The 17630-nt window shown below is 38.8% G+C and overlaps 1 protein-coding gene across 1 annotated transcript in view; it reads right to left on the reverse strand.

Annotated features, from left to right (window-relative positions):
- Positions 1-17157, reverse strand: part of LOC128741134 (lipid scramblase CLPTM1L) — a 107737-nt gene extending 90580 nt beyond the window's left edge. The window contains exon 1 of the mRNA XM_053836728.1: positions 16851-17157. Coding sequence (XP_053692703.1) covers positions 16851-17101 — 251 coding nt within the window. The 5' untranslated portion in view covers positions 17102-17157. The remainder of the gene's footprint in view (positions 1-16850) is intronic.
- Between the last annotated feature and the right edge of the window lie 473 nt (positions 17158-17630).

Here is a 17630-nt window from a genome sequence, read left to right on the forward strand (position 1 = left end):
TACTTGTCGTCCATATAGCCGGCGTCCCGAACCTATCCAAGACCCAGTTGCCGTTTCCGGCAGGGACGCGATATGGGTCCGAGATGATATCTCCCGCACAATTGGCTCCTATCTGGCCCCTTGCAGTTCCAGGCTTTATGCCCGTGCTCGAAGCACCGGAAGCAAGCCTCCGACTGCTTGAGCACGCTTAGTGGGCATACCGACCATCCCACTTTTAGCCTAGCAGCTTTCAGGGCTTTGTTTCCGTCCGCCAGCGGAAGTCGTATGTGGCTACCTGGGTCCCGACAGGACCCTTGCGCAGGCAAACCGCCTCGGTTGCCACCACCACTCCACTTTGCTCTTTTAGAGCCTGTACGACCTCGCACACTTCGGTGATCTCATCCAGGTTCTTTAGCTGGAGAGTCACTTCTGGTGTGAGAGCACGTACCTGCACTCCCTCCCCGAGCACTCCTTCCGCTATCGACTTGTATGCGGAACTCGTCTTGGTGGCGTTCTTCTTTAACTCAAGGATCATATCGCCAGTGCGTGAGCGGCGGATGCTCTGCACGTCCGCGCCCAGATCCCTGAGTAGGGCATCTCCTCTCATGGCCTTCAGAGCCTCCGAGTATTTCGACCATCGGTTTTCAGGATAAGAGCATCGTCCTTCTTCGCTCGCCTCCCTGTCGGCTGGGGTGAAGCTTTCTTTTTAGTGGAGCTTTCTCTTTTTTTCTCTTGGCGTTGACCTCGATCCACGGGCCAACCGTCTTGGTGCTTCCCGCAAGTTGATCGGTTGGCTCTTCCAACTTCCAAGGGCTTTTACCAATCAGGTGTTTTTGGTCCACCACGGGCGCCATCACCCGGGGACTGTCTCAGACGCTTGGCGTAGCCTTACCGCTGTTGGTAGCGCCCTCCGTTGCTTCCTGGGCCGCGTTGCGACACGCCCTTTTCGGCATCTCTTGATGCTTAGACCCTTTTCTGCATCTCTTGATGCTTTTGTTACCTCTGCCAAGTGTTCTTTAGTACGCGTTTCCAGATTACTTCTAGTCTGGCCGATGTAAACCTTTTCGCAATGTGGGCAACTGATTTTGTAAACCCGGGATTTCCTGTGTTCGTCTATCGAGTATTTAGTTGATCCCAGCTTATTTTTGAGCTGGTTGTTTCGGCTGGTGTAGACCAGGTCAATTCCAAATTTTCTCATTTTTCTACGGAGAGAGCGTGTTATATTTTCGTAATATTCTACTGCCACTCTCTTAAGTTCTGGTGTTATTGGTGTTAGTGTTCTGAGTGATTTTTTGTATGCGTCTCTTCTTTTCGTGGAAATAATGTTCTGGATTGTCGTTTCTTTATATCCGTTCAATTTTGCAATTTCAAGAATGTGAGTTAATTCTTTTCGTTTTCCTAGCTTACTTAACGGTAATGTTTCCATCCTATGTATCATGTGATGGAAAGCTGCCATTTTGTGTTGGTGGGAGTGGTTAGATGAGCTAGGTATAACTCGTTTTGTGTTTGTTGGTTTTCTGTAAATTTCAATTTCTGTTTCTGCGCATTCGATTTGTCTTATTACAACGATGTCCAAAAAAGAAAGTTTTCCGTCTTTTTCTATTTCGTGTGTAAAGTGTATGTTCCTATGTGTCATTCATGGCTGCTAGAATAGTTTCCAGTTCTTCCTTTTTGACTATGCTGAAAACGTCGTCGACGTATCGCCACCATCTTGTTGGGAGTACCTTGTTTTGTTCCAGCTTACTTTTAATGTTAGCCATGAACAGCTCACACAGGAACGGTGATAGTGGGTTACCCATCGGTGCACCTTTTAATTGTTTGTAATGGTTATTTCTGAATGTAAAATAATTTTCCTCCATACACAACCGCGTCAGCTTTAAATAACCTCCCACCTTTTTTCTCCATGCGTTGTCTTCATGTTGTTTCAATAGCCAGTTTTCCAAGAGGCTTATCGATTCTTTCACGGGGACGCTTTGGAATAAGGCCGCAACATCGAAAGAGACCATTATGTCGTCTTCTGCTAGTTCTCCCGATGTTTTTAGGTGCTCGATGAATTCTCGCGTGCTGCTGACAAAATGGCTTGGGAATTTTACTGGCATTCTTTGGAACTCGGTTACCAACCACTTGGCAATCTTTTCCGTGGGTGATCCGTTTGCCGTAATTATTTCCCGCATTTTCGTTCCTGGTTTGTGTATTTTGGGTTGTCCTTTTATTCTGGGTAATGTAGGGTTAGAAGTCCGTAATTTCCGATATCGTCTCCTAGCGCTGGTTGGCGTTCTTCACTTGTACGATTCACTCGCTTAACTATTTCGGGTAGTGGGTCCGTTCTTTGTTGTCTATATGGGCCGTTGGTGATTTTTTCTAGCATCTGTTGATCGTAGTCCTCCTTGTCCATTATAACCACTTTGTTACCTTTGTCTGCCTTCACGTGTCCTGAAGTATAAAACAGTGTTCAAAGAGCTGATCTGCGTTTTTCAAGATTATCAATCTTTACCTCACCTAGTGATTGATATCAGGACTGAAACTGAAAACAGTTACAGCCATATTTTGACGTAGGACTACGTCTTACGGCAAGTTTTGAGATAGGGTGTCATTCTAAAAAATCGAAAAATGCGAGCGTCACGAAAAATGAAAGGTTTTGAGCGCTAATAGCTCAGCAGTTTTCCGATCGATTTTCAATATTCTTACACCAATCGATCGAAAAATCTTCTAAGAATTGACCAAAATGAAGAAAAGTATGGATTCTTGATGTTGAACTATTGAAAAATTGAAAATAATGAACCTATGTTTTTCCAGAATTCTCGCTTCGTGATTGGTTGGAAGATTCTTTACGATGATCTAAACCTATACCAATTTGAAATCTGTGCTTGGGAAGTAAGCCAAAATAAGTGACCAAGCTTCCTCATTTCAACAAGATTTCTTAACACCGCGGTTAAACCTAGACCATTTTGATGTCCTTGCTTGGGAAGTACGCCAGAGAGAGTGACAAAGCCCTCTCGTGTCAACAGATTTCATACGAACGCGATTAAACCTAGTCCAATCTGATGTCCGTGTTAGGGAAGTGTGCCACAAAAAATGACGCAAGTTCGTTGTCCCAACAGATCGCAAATTCTTTACTGCGAGACGATTAAACCTTGATATCTGTGTTGGGAAAATGTGCTACAGCTGTACTTTTCGGTTATAATACGACTCTGTATGAATACGCATGCCTGCCGTTTCATTAGAAGTGTAGTGAAAAGATGTGCTGTTGATGAAATAGGATTGAATTGGTAAAATCCCTTCAACGTGGGGAACCATGGATAATAAAAACAATCTTTAATTTCAGTAAGGCAGCAGGAAAGCAATAGTTTGTGTTCTTGATTTTGTTAAATTGTTTTCAAATGCACAATCTTTTGAGAATTGAACGTATGCAATGTTACTACTTTGATAAATGTTACATACAACGCATGTAGCATATATATATATGTTGCATATAGCATGTATACATGATGAATCGAATGATTACAAGCATGAATACATGCCACTATCACTACAAAGAGACTTACGTAGTCCTGCGTCACCTATATATGCGGTCGTGTCTTGTACACAACCCCTCTGATTTTTTTTTTTTAAATTAGAATTGCTGTAGTCCCGACTTTACTGGTTCGTTACCAATTCCGAAGCGTTTTGTTTCGGCTCAGTTCCAGTGCAATAGCAAATATGTTAATTCGCTCAGTTAGTGTACACATTGTTCACATAGTTCCTGCCAGAAAATGTTCTTAGTGAGGGTTACTAATAAATTTTTGAAAACGCGCGCTTTTTAGAACCATAGGCGTGAGGAAATTTAAATCTAACCACGTGCTTCGTTGAATGCATTCGGGTCTGCATTTGAAAAAAATATCATAGTATTCTGTGCTGCGGTAACACACGGGCAGTAAGCAAAAAATGAAAAAATATACCTAACGATTAACAGTTTGGATCGGTTGCCGAGTGATAACCGTGCTTCGAAACGACAACTCGATTCGTTCGCCGAATGAGAGTATGATGAGTATGACACATGGAAAAGCATTTATATATCTACCATTAAAAATTATATAAAGAATTAATTAGTTTATTTTTCCGTGATTTTTCATCAATTTTCGACACGTCTAAAAATAACTCGTTCACAACCAGGCGGGGTAAAAAGGACCACCAAAGGGGTAAGACGGACCATGGCGGAGTAAGGCGTATTGTGGCTGATTTGAAGGTTTCTTTGATTTGTAAACACAATTTCAATATTATTAACTAAGTAAGAACAAGTTCTTAAGGGGTTTTTAGTTACATGCTAAAAGAAGGTATAGTTTAATTTAGACACCTGCTAAAAAAACCCGATTTAATCCACCTAGTGGTGAAAGGAACCTTTGTTATACGGTCTTACTTGTTATTTGAGATAGAAATCGATACGTTTTCGGAACATAATTCATCTATTGGTTAACGTTGCGTAATGCGTTGGTTTACATAAAATTTTTGAAAATTGAATAAGTTTACAAATTTTGAACAAAATAGGAACACTTTTAAATTTTGATAGATCCTATTTTCATGTAATTGCTGAGTAAGGATAAGTAAGTTGTTATTAATTTGAGTAAGTGCAAATAAAAGTAAGTTGTAAGAGGAAATCTTATTCTTTAACATATACATTGCCTAGTAAAGGTCTAGTTTATAGGTTTTTGAACTATGCATAATTTCCTGTAATGCCATTCTATTTGATTCACATCAATAGAGTTTACTTGAATAATTTTAATCAATTTTTATTAACCTTCGGTTACTCACGTTGTTTTGTACAACACGTGTAGGTTTTTCAACGCCATATTGTTATAAAGTTACAAATCGTTGTTTAACTAACGAATATTCTTCAATAAACTTATTCTGAGCAAAATGTCATAATTATTCAATGCATTAATAATTTAAATTGTTGGAAAAATAGATCAGCATAAACCGTCATCACAGAAACGAAACAATCAGCATGCGAGGTGTACCGCAATTGACCCCAAGTGGAATTTTCTTTCGTTTCTTCATATGGAAAAATGGTGTCTATGCAGCAAAACTAGCCAATGTAAAATGTTTAAAATGTATCCGTCTGCTGGTAGTCGAGTAATTCGTAATCAAAATTAAGGTATTTTTTATAATCAAAGTTCTACAGTTCCTAAACAAGCAAACATAGAGGTATACTATATTCAGCAAAGTTGTGTATTTTTATCATTTGTACAATTTTGTAATACAAGAAAAAGTCATACAACAATTACAAAAAGAGCAAAAATATAAAAACTGAGTTTACAAATTCATATACAATAAATAAGATTTTTCTATCTTAGCTGCAGAGATGGAAGGTTACTGTCTCTAGCAAAATTTCTTGTAATAATATGCTCTATAACTTTGCAGAGCACATCAATGTGTTATATTGACACTGAAGAAAAATAATTTTTTTTATTTCACTTTTAGGGGGATTAATCAAAATTTAGATTCCACCAGACGATAGAGCTTTTAATTTCAAGAAACTATTCTAAAGGTTCGATAAACCTAAAACCAAGTTTTCCCAGTCAAACCTCTAGTGCGCACGTTTTCTTTGGTTTGGGATTATAGTGCGCGCGAGTAACTGTGTTGCAAAAGTTGGCGCGAGTGTTCAAGGGGTAATATCTTTTGACCGGTACAACCAATTCTTATGAAATTTTGCATATATATTCGTATTGTCAAAACCTCTCGTTTGATATTAAAATATTTCAAATTAGGTAAATTATCTTGGTTAAAATCATTATAAATTATTGTTAATTTTGGTGTGGTGAATACGGTTGCTCCTTACCTTAACCTTAATCAGCTCCAGGCCGTGGTTTCCTCTGCTGTACGAAGAAGTCGTCTCCATTCTACTCGGTCCATGGCCGCAATTCGCCAGCCACGTAGTCTACGTAGGGTCCGCAGGTCGCCTTCCACTTGATCGATCCATCTTGCTCGCTGCGCGCCCCGCCGTCTCGTTCCAGTCGGATCGTTATTGAGAACCTTTTTAACCGGGCAGTCGTCCGACATCCTCACGACATGCCCAGCCCATCGCAGGCGACCGATTTTTGCAGTGGCAGCGATGGGTGGTTCCCTAAGCAGCTGATGCAATTCATGGTTCATTCGCCTCCTCCACGTTCCGTCTTCCATCTGCACTCCGCCGTAGATGGTGCGCAACACCTTCCGTTCGAAAACACTAAGGGCGCGTTGGTCCTCCACGAGCATAGTCCATGTCTCATGGCCGTAAAGGACTACCGGTCTAATCAGCGTCTTGTAGATAGTTAACTTCGTGCGGTGGCGAATTTTGTTCGATCGCAGCGTCCTACGGAGTCCAAAGTAGGCACGATTTCCTGCCATAATGCGTCTTTGTATTTCTCTGCTGGTGTCGTTGTCTGCGGTAACCAGTGAGCCCAGATACACGAACTCTTCTACCACCTCGATTTCGTCACCGTCTAAATGAATTCGGGGAGGGAGGTCAGCATTCACTTCTTTAGAACCTCTTCCTTTCATGTATTTTGTTTTCGATACATTAATGACAAGTCCTATCCGTTTGGCTTCAGCTTTCAGTCCGATGTACGTTTCCGCCATCCTCTCAAAGGTACGTGTAATGATGTCAACGTCGTCAGCGAAACCAAGAAGCTGGACGGACTTCGTGAATATCGTGCCACTCGTGTCTATACCCGCTCTTCTTATCACACCCTCCAAAGCGATGTTAAACAGCAAACATGAAAGCCCATCACCTTGCCGTAACCCTCTTCGAGATCCAAAGGGACTCGAGACTGCCCCTGATACTCGAACAACACACATTACTCGATCCATCGTCGCCTTGACCAATCGCGTTAGTTTATCCGGAAATCCGTAGTAGTGCATAATCTGCCATAGCTGATCTCGATCGATCGTGTCGTACGCCGATTTGAAGTCGATGGATAAATGATGCGTGGGCACGTTGTATTCGCGACATTTCTGCAACACTTGCCGAAGCGCGAAAATCTGGTCCGTGGTGGCACGGGCACCCATGAATCCCGCTTGATATTGCCCCACGAACTCCTTTGCAAATGGTGATAGTCGACGACATAAAAGTTGGGAGAGTACCTTGTAGGCGGCGTTCAACAGTGTGATTGCGCGGTAATTGCAACAATCCAACTTGTCGCCCTTTTTGTAGATCGGACACACGATGCCTTCCGTCCACTCCTCCGGTAGTAGCTCATCCTCCCAAATCTTGACAATGACCCAGTGCAGCGCTCTAGCCAGTGCGTCACCACCGTATTTCAGCAGCTCGCCGGGTAGCTGATCAGCCCCAGCCGCTTTATTGTTCTTCAGCCGACCGATCTCTTCTGCTACCTCCTGGAGGTCAGGGGCTGGTATTCTGTTGTCTTCTGCACGTGCTCCAAGATCTATTGCCATATCGTCACCTCCATGTTCAGCTACATCGCTGTTAAGGTGCTCGTCATAATACTGCTTCCACCTCTCGATCACCTCACGTTCGTTCGTGAGAAGATTACCGTCTGAGTCTCGACACATATCGGCCTGCGGCACATGGCCTTTGCGCGAGCGGTTTAACTTCTCGTAGAACCTCCGTTTATCGTTAGCACGGTACAGTTCTTCCATCGCCTCGCGATCCCGATCTTCCTGTTGGCGCTTTTTCCTCCGGAAGACTGAGTTTTGCCTGTTCCGTGCTTGTTTATATCGATCCACATTCGCCCTCGTACGGTATTGCAGCATCCTCGCACGTGCTGCATTCTTCTCCTGCACTAATTGCTCGCATTCGCCGTCGAACCAATCGTTTCTTCGGTTCGGATTCATTGTACCTAGTGCCGCTAGTGCAGTGCTACCGATGGCGGTCTTAATGCCTTTCCAACCATCTTCAAGAGTTGCTGCGCCAAGTTGCTCTTCCGTTGGTAGCGCTGCTTCCAGCTGCCGCGCGTATTCCTGGGCAACTCCGGGAATACGGTTGCTCATAACTTTCAAATTAAACGTCCAATCAAAAAACCATTCAATAGTGATCTATTAGCATATATTATCTTTCAAATGAGACTAATAGCGCATAAATCGGTTTGGCCATCTCTAAGAAACAGGCGATAATTATTTCCTTGTCAAAACAGGTTTTTTAAGCATAACTTTTAAACTACTTGTTTGTTTTCAATTAAAAATTTCTGAATAATTTAGCTTTAATAAGGGCTTTCATTTGATACTAAGATCGTTGAAATCGGTCATGTAGTTCTAGAGAAACCCGTGTCACGTATTTTTCACATTTTTGCTTATAACTTTTAAACGAAACGTCGTGTCACGAAGCAACTCAATAGTGATCTACTAGACAATAATACCTTTCAAACAAAAGTAATAGCGAACGATTCGGTTCAGCCATCTTTGAGAAACAGGCGATAGAAAAAATCATTACATACATACACACACACACACACACACACACACACACACACACACACACACACACACACACACACACACACACACACACACACACACACACACACACACACACACACACACACACACACACACACACACACACACACACACACACACACACACACACACACACACACACACACACACACACACACACACACACACACACACACACACACACACACACACACACACACACACACACACACACACACACACACACACACACACACACACACACACACACACACACACACACACACACACACACACACACACACACACACACACACACACACACACACACACACACACACACACACACACACACACACACACACACACACACACACACACACACACACACACACACACACACACACACACACACACACACACACACACACACACACACACACACACACACACACACACACACACACACACACACACACACACACACACACACACACACACACACACACACACACACACACACACACACACACACACACACACACACACACACACACACACACACACACACACACACACACACACACACACACACACACACACACACACACACAGACATTGCTCAAATCGTCGAACCCTATCGATTGGTATATGTGACTTGGCCCTCCGGGCCTCGGATCAATTTCGTGTTTTTCGACCAATTTTTAAACCTTTGTTATAGTATAACAAAGGTAAAAGGAATTTTATTACTAGTTCAATTTTGAAAATAAGAGTAGACGTTATTTTACTCCACTGGTTTTTATTTACTCTTTTCTTGGCGTTATTTTTATTGATTTGTCAGCAGGACGTTTACTCTTTGAATACCCTTCACTTTAGGTGAAGGCAAAGAAGGCAACGTTAAGTGAATTGGAATCATCGAATTTTGATTTCGTTAGATCCAAATTCACATTGATTGTATTATTCGAATGGCACTTGTTGGCTTCTTTTGACGTGGGAGGCTCTGTGTTAGACAGGATGATCTCAGAATCAGGGATAATTTTTATTACAGGTGTACTCTATCTCGAAAAAGACACTGATGAAGCCTGCAAGTCGTAAACGAAATGCGTATCTGTCAGAATAATAAAATAGTTAGTCAAATTTAACAGGAACAAAGTTTGTTTTGTCATTCAATATTTTTAAAATCTATTAAGACACTAAACAGAAGAACTTTAGGCAATTATGAGCACTATGACGTATGGCCCTTTTACCCCGTGAAAAATGACCCGTCTTACACCTAGCTAACAATTTACATTATTTTGCTTTTATCTCTCAATCCGTATTATTTCATATACCTTTTCCACCACACGCAGAACAAGAATTGCCTAATTAAAGTCAGTGGTAAGAGAAACGACAAAATACATAGCTTTTTTTGCTGAAAAACCTTAAATTTGTTACTGCTGAAATTATATCCCATGAAGACACTGCGAACGAAAAGTTTGTTTTGATTCTAGTTTTAACGTTGGATACGGGCGAGTGCCACAGGTTGTCGCGAAAGTATTTAGATAGGCTAAAAAACAAAACATACTGGGGCATTTGTAGAAAATTTAAGGATTTCTTGACGAAATCGATGTGGTCCCTCTTACCCCGCCGGGCCTTCTTACCCCTTGTTCCCCTACTCTAACAGCCGACTGCAAAGTCTGTCGATAAAGAAGGGTAATGCCTAGAGACGGTATAAACCCAAGGCTTTTTTATTCGAAATTTTATAGAAACAGTGGAGTATTTGGAGTAACATATGAAAAAGACGTGTTTAACATACAAAATTAAAATAAATCTAAATTTTTCTCCGAATATCTCGAAAAATAATTATTAAGACCAATTTTATTGTAAACGGCATAAAGAATTGTTATTTGTATTACAAATTCATATATTACTTGAAAAATCCCAAGTTGGAAAAAATCATGAAAGTCGTTGTTCTACGAAGTCCGTCTATGAAAGTTGCTCCATCTCAGGATAACTTTTAAAAGGTTGCAAATTACTTCTATTTTTCTTAATATTTTTGACATCTTGATTTTAAGTTTTATTTTCAAATTTTTGAAAAATTGGTAAAATATTTTTTCATGTTCAAAAATCAATTTTCTACAACTTTCGCTTCGACATAATTTTTGTAAAATCGATAATTTTCGAGATACAATCTTTCAAACATAATACACATGAAAGTAAATAAGCCCTTTTTAAAAATAAGTCTTGAACCAAAATGGCGCCAAAACCTGTGGAAGGTGCATATGAATCGTTTGTTTGAGAAACCCCACAAACGCCATTTTTATGAAAATTGACTTTTTAACAGTTTTCGAATCCTTGAGGATATCTACACCTTCCCTCAAAATTCCAGACAAAGTTAGTTCCACGAACCCCTTTTAATTGGGGTTGCAAATATCCGTTTGTTTGAGAAACCCCAAATATCCATGTTTCCGATAATCACCTAGAGCGGCGCTGCGATAGGTACAAAATTATCATTCAATGTTTACGTGCAATGCTGTAAGCAGTTTTAGGAACACAATTCAATCGTATAAAAATGTCTTCGGAATCGAAAAATTACGAGTTGGACACAGTCAAAAAGAAGAAACATAGTGTTCGGCGGACTACAGAATACAAGGCGAAAGTTATTAAAAGTAAAAGAACGGTCTATGAAATCAAAAAGAAAAGAAAGCTTTAGCTGGAAAAGTGAGAGCTGATTGCAAAAGCAGATAGGTTTGGATTAGTTTGTCGACAAGATAAACGTAAATAAACCATTCTTGTAATCAAGATACAGTAAAAACTGTAGCAATCACAAAAGCAGTAACCCACTAATTACTATACAATGTAAATAATAGCACAATATATAAATAAAAGGTTTAATCTTCTATTTATCTAATGTGAGTGATCCGTCGAGCACTTCCGAGTCACTGTAAAATCAATAGTTTATGCGTTCGAAGTATTTAAGGTGCTGTTCACGTATCTCCATTTCCTTTTGGTATAACGTAATTTGAGAACAGACCCTGCTCCTCAGATTCTGCTCCATAATCATAGTACAGTTGTTATACAAGATTTAAAATACTTATTTTCTGGTTATGATATCTTTAATTACTACTAGCAAAGTATCAAGTTATTCTATGCGATGTGAATTCGTTTTACTCTGGTCCATTTATGCAATTCAAAACCCGCCGTTATTCAATTTACCTTTTATTTTTTAATAGGGAAATGCAAACCATGATAAAAATTTCGATTAAAAAAGTACACAACTTTTTCTAACACTTGTAATATTCTACTTCAAAATTTTTAATAAATAATATTTAGCGCCCCTTCCTTCTTCTTCTTTTTAGCGGTACGTACTAAATTAACATCCCCAGTGATATATGGTACCAAATTACACACTACGAACATGGAAAGATCACAAGTTTGAATAAAAACGGCCTAAAACTACTCAACTGCACTGTCAATTTCTCGTTTGTTTGAGAAACCCCAAATATCCATCAACTTTAAAGCCTTGTAATTTTAGCTAGAATCATTATTTTGATCAAAAGATAAGTCTACATTATGTATTTTAGATACTATCATAGAACCTCATACCAAAAAATATGAGGATTGGTTCAAAATTTTGAGAAAATCAGTTTTTTGTTGTTTTCCAACAATAGTGTCGAGTGGACTTGTGGGGTTTCTCAAACAAACGATTCATATTTCCTCCTATAGAGCTTTCTGACAGCTCAAGCACCCACACTAGCGAACACGAAATACGCGTGTATATAGATGATGTTTACCTCATTTTGGGGAACAGCTGATGCTGGAGGAACAAACCGAAAAATAGCGATTACTAGTTGTGTTTCTCCGTTTGTCACACTGCAGAGCACATATTTCGGTCAAATTTTCCATCCTGTTCGGAATTCAAGCACATATTTTGAAAATTTGCTGGTATTGAAGCCAGCGGAAGACGAAATTCATTCTGTACCTTGGTGACAAAGAAATGTATCCCTTTTACTGTTTACTGTTGTTGTTTGCCTCATTTTCAAGCACCAATACACACATAACTGGAAAGCTCTATTAAACACGTTTGTAAAGTTTCATCTAAATCAGAAAGGTTCAAATTTTGTCATTTACGTATTTCACGTGGAATTGCTCAATGTACTATATGTACTCTATCATCAAAACGGAAAGCTTTTCCGCTAATTTTTGTTGTTCATCTTAAATTATAATCATTTGCTAATTCCAGAGCAATCAGGCTATCGAGAGGGACACTCTTGTGAAACTGCATTAAACCTGGTGCTAGCAAAATGGAAAGAAAAAATCGAAGCTAAAGAAACTATTCTTGCTGTATTTTTGGATCTAAAACGCGCGTTTGAAACAATCTCTAGGCCCTTATTGTTACAAACCTTGAAGCGATTTGGTATTGTAGGAATGGCATATAAATGGTTTGAAAGCTATTTATGTGACAGAACTCAGAAAACTCGCTTTGATAATTTGAATTCTGATTCCCTTGCCAACACACTTGGTGTACCGCAAGGAAGTGTATTGGGGCCCCTTTTGTTCATAATGTATATCAATGACATGAAACGAGTTTTACGGTTCTGCGACATAAATTTGTTTGCGGACGACACTGTTCTATTCATTGCGGCTAAGGACCCTAATGAAATTGTCACACATTTAAACCAAGATTTACATTAACTTTCGAATTGGTTGAAATTTAAACAGCTTAAGCTCAACATTAGCAAGACAAAATATATGATCATTTCAGCCAACTCCAAGCCAGACGTAAACGTTGAAATTGATGGTGCGACTATTGACCGCGTAAATGAACTAAAGTATCTTGGAGTAACCATTGATGACAAGTTAACCTTTAAGTCTCACATTGATAATGTCATCAAAAAAATGGCGAAAAAGTACGGTGTCTTGTGCAGTTTAAAAAATGAATTGACGATTAGTAGTAAAATTCTTTTATATAAGTCAATCATTTCACCACATATAGATTTTTGCTCATCCATCCTATTCCTTGCAAACGATACACAAATATTGAAGTTGCAACGCTTGCAAAATAAAGTTATGCGATTAATTTTAAGATGTAATAGATAGACTTCCTCATATATTATGCTGGACGCATTGCAATGGCTTTCTGTGAAGCAAAGAGTTTATTTTTTGACAATGGTGTTTCTATATAAAATTCTTAACGGGATGGTACCTCGATATTTGTGTGACCGAATTGAACGAGGAAGAGATTTGCATTCGCACAACACTAGAAACGCGGAAGATGCAAGAACGCCACATTTTTTGTTTGGAAGATCACAGAACTCTCTGTTGTACAAAGGAATAAATTATTTCAATTCGATGCCCAGAGAAATAAAACGTGCAGCAACAATGGCGAAATTCAAAAGGCTTTGCATTTCACACATAAAATCTACCTTATAGACACAATTTGATGATTTTTTGTATTAATTTAAGAAGATTGTTTATTTAGTTATTTTTTGTATATTTAGTGGATATAGTAAGTTATCATGTTCACTGATGATGATGGATTTGAAATTGTTATTATTATTAATTAAAAAAGTTTAGAGAAGGCTACACATGTTTGAGCCACGCGCGCGAGAACAGACATACACAATCTGGAAATTGAATGATCAGGTTAAAGTCCTGAACAAAGGGTTTGGAGCGGAAGCTGGACAGGCTTGGGTTTGCTTGTGGACTTTGGAACTCGTATACCATCGCTTTGTTGCGGAGTTGTATATCGAGCACCAAAGTTCTGCAGGATCTCCCTCGTAGTTCTAGATCGTTATCTAGAACCAACTCTGACCAGCTTGTGCTGCTAAATATTAGGTTCAATTCCTAATCAAGTCCAGATAATTTTCGGGTTGGAAACGTTTTGGACGAGCCTTGGACATTTTTTTAAAATGTTGATATTCACTTGAAAGTTTGATATGTCTGTATTAGAAGCCAGTTCGTTATTTGCTTTTGCACCTGGCTACATTGTTATTACATAAATATCTTAATAGATAAATCGTCTCGCTCAAACCGTTGTAGGGGTATGAGGTGGGACCATCATCATCATCATCTAAATATGCTTTAGTTAAGCATTGTTTTAAAAAATATGTGTTACCATTCTTTGCAAAAATACTGCACAAAATTACTTCTTCTTCTTCTTCTCTAGTTGTGGACCCTAAAGCACCACTTTGCTGGATCGGTAACCAGGACCATAATATCCAACTGCTCACAAAATTACTAAAAGAAAAATTTATGCGCTGCTGTCCGAATACGTTTTTGGTTGACTGTAGACCGTGTCGATTTCAAAATCGATGTAAAAACCGCGTTAATTCAAGGTCGTCGAAAACACCGCTCAAGTTCAAAAATTGCTAAAATAGAAACACGTTAATTCGAAAAATTATGTGAATGTAGATCATCAAAAAATCATAAAAAACTACAAGGTATACAGCCCTAAGGGTTGTACGAAAGGGTGACGTAAGACTATATCAGATCATTAGATCAAGGACTAATGTAAACTGCATTTCTGGCATATGTATGTTCATAAGAATCTGTTAGTACCATTGTTTGATTGAATGTTTGAAAGAGAAGAGCGAAATATTCAAATTCAATTCTTTATTGAAAGCAATGGTCGCTTTGAAAATACGTGGACGGGGGTTCATAAGTACAAGGCAAGCAACCAATCAGACATAGAGATTTCTCTTAAAAATCACTTGTGTGCAACATAGAGGTTGAAATGATAATGAATGACCAGCCTCATATTATTGTATTGAATATGATTATGCGTAGTTTGCCATTATTCAATAATCTTACTTTAACTCGCTTGTGTTTTTTAAAAGGGTCATTGGTTACAAATAACGATAAAGCCAAAGCACGTTCATCGCAAATATGACGTGCCATTCGAATGTCCTTCTCTTTTGACAAGAATGGCAACGAGAAGATTTTACTAGTTTACTTTCATAGTTTACCGCTTGTTACATAGCAGAAAATATGGCTCATAGGCAAACATTTCTGTTTTATTTGTATGAGAGTCCTTATCCTCAAACCATCATAAAATAAATTCATGCCTCCAATAGCCCCCACATACCAAATTTGGTTCCATTTGCTTGATTAGTTCTCGAGTTATGAGGAAATTTGTGTTTCATTTGTACGCCCACCCCTCTTAGAAGTATAAGGGGTCTCAGTACACCATAGAAAGAAATCTTACCTCCAAAAACCCTTACATGCCAAATTAAGTTCCATTTGCTTGATCAGTTAAAGAGTTATGAGGAAATTTGTATTTCATTTGTATGGGAGCCCCCCCCCCCCCTGCCTCTTAGAAAGGGAGAGGGTTACAGTACACCATAGAAAAATAATCATGCCTTCTGAAACTTCCACATGCCAGATTTGGTTCCGTTTGCTTGATTAGTTCTCGAGTTTTGATGATATTTGTCTCTCATTTGCATGGGAGCCCCCCTTCTTATTCCATCCTCAAAATTGGTCTCTAACCATCCCATAAAATTACTGGTCATTTTATCTATCCAACGACATATAAATTGTTCAGTTTCGTTCAGTATTTTAGTAGTTATTAGCATTAGCAGTCCCAGTATAGTAAACAAAGACGTAGTCCTACGTCAAAAATCGTCATAGGAAACCACGTCATAGGAAACACGTCAAATCGTAAAAAAGGTGTAAAAAGAGACTTGAGGGTATGTAGACACCGGTTGTATGAATTATCCTAGATATTCGTAATTACGAAAGTTAATATCAAAAATACACCTTTTTTATAAATTTAATATAATGGTAATGGTACTACATAACCAACCATAATCCGTTAATTTATATCAAAAAATATTATGCACATGCGAGATTTACGGTGGCACGAAATCCTCGTGACAAACCTGAATTTATTATACCTGAAAACAAAAATCAGGCACGATGAAACGAGTCAATAGAGTCCCTAAGTTGATAAGCCATTCCTCCTATCAACGCTAATATGCAGAGATATAGCGCCCTACACGCTTAGGTAAACGTACGAGTTCAAATTGAATGTAAATTGGCAAAGTTGGGATCATATCAAATTAAGGGACTGTTACGCGGGTACTTTCAAAATGGGATCACATGACTTTGGTATTTTTATGTACTTTGTATAAATAAACAGGTCAATTTTAATGTTTTTGATAAGTACACTAAAAATAAAAATTACTAATTCACTTAATTCAAAACGGTGAAAATCGGTTTAGACCCGTAGGTGAGTATGGGCAATGTGGAACGTTAGCTTTTTATCTTGTTTATCTATAGGGATTCTGGTAATATAAAAAAATTACTGTTTTTAGCATGGTTGATCAGTAGACCAAGGTCTTTCAACCGGTAGACAACGTTTTATAAGTTTTTCACCAAATGGCACTAGTATTCGAGGGACAATTCAATTAATTTTTGTCTATAAACATAGATAGAAACTAAGTGATTGACATAATGTAATTTACAATTATAGATAATTTTACCTTTGCTGATTGCTGTAATAATCAAATGGTCTTAAAGAATCTAGTTTCGTGACGGCACCGCTAGTAGGATTACTGTTTGTGGACATAAACAAGGCAAGCTGTAGTTGCGGATTTGCAGCTAGGTATGACTGAAAACAAGGTTTTTGACTACATGCCGGTGTTTTGAAGAGCCTCAGTAGTGTATAGAATGAATGTCCAATATAACATAAAAATATCACACATAAAACAGTAGAGAAATTCCAAATTTTCATTTTGAAAACTAACAATTTTCCGACATAGTTTAATCAACTTTAGATTTATTCGAAACTTGCACTTAAGAGATATTGAAGATTTTTATGCCTTCTCGCGACTCACACTTACACGAAATCTCACTATCAACTGTCACTAGTTTACTTCACGCACCAGAGCTGCCATAAAAACAGATATGTATTTATTTGTGCATGCATAAATTTGGGACCCTACCGTTTTCTCCGGTGTGTTTTATTTTCTCGATCTAATCTTTAAATAACATAAATAGTTTATGGAGTACTTTAAAATTTAGGAGAATGGATCATTGAAGATAGCTGATTTTAAAGTGATAACGACTTTCTTTTGGCGCTAGTATATTAAGACGGTTTAATGTACACTAGCGCCAGAAACAAGTTGTAGTCATTCCAAAACTAGCTACTTTTAAGGCTCTCTAGCTACATTAATTGATCCATTAGAGCCAGGGCTATGGTGTGCTTGTCAAACTCCATATATTCGATGCGTTACTGAAACAGACCTCATAGAGCTTTCCAG

Source organism: Sabethes cyaneus, chromosome 3 (genome assembly GCF_943734655.1).
Source record: "Sabethes cyaneus chromosome 3, idSabCyanKW18_F2, whole genome shotgun sequence".
In the NCBI taxonomy this organism is placed as follows: domain Eukaryota; kingdom Metazoa; phylum Arthropoda; class Insecta; order Diptera; family Culicidae; genus Sabethes; species Sabethes cyaneus.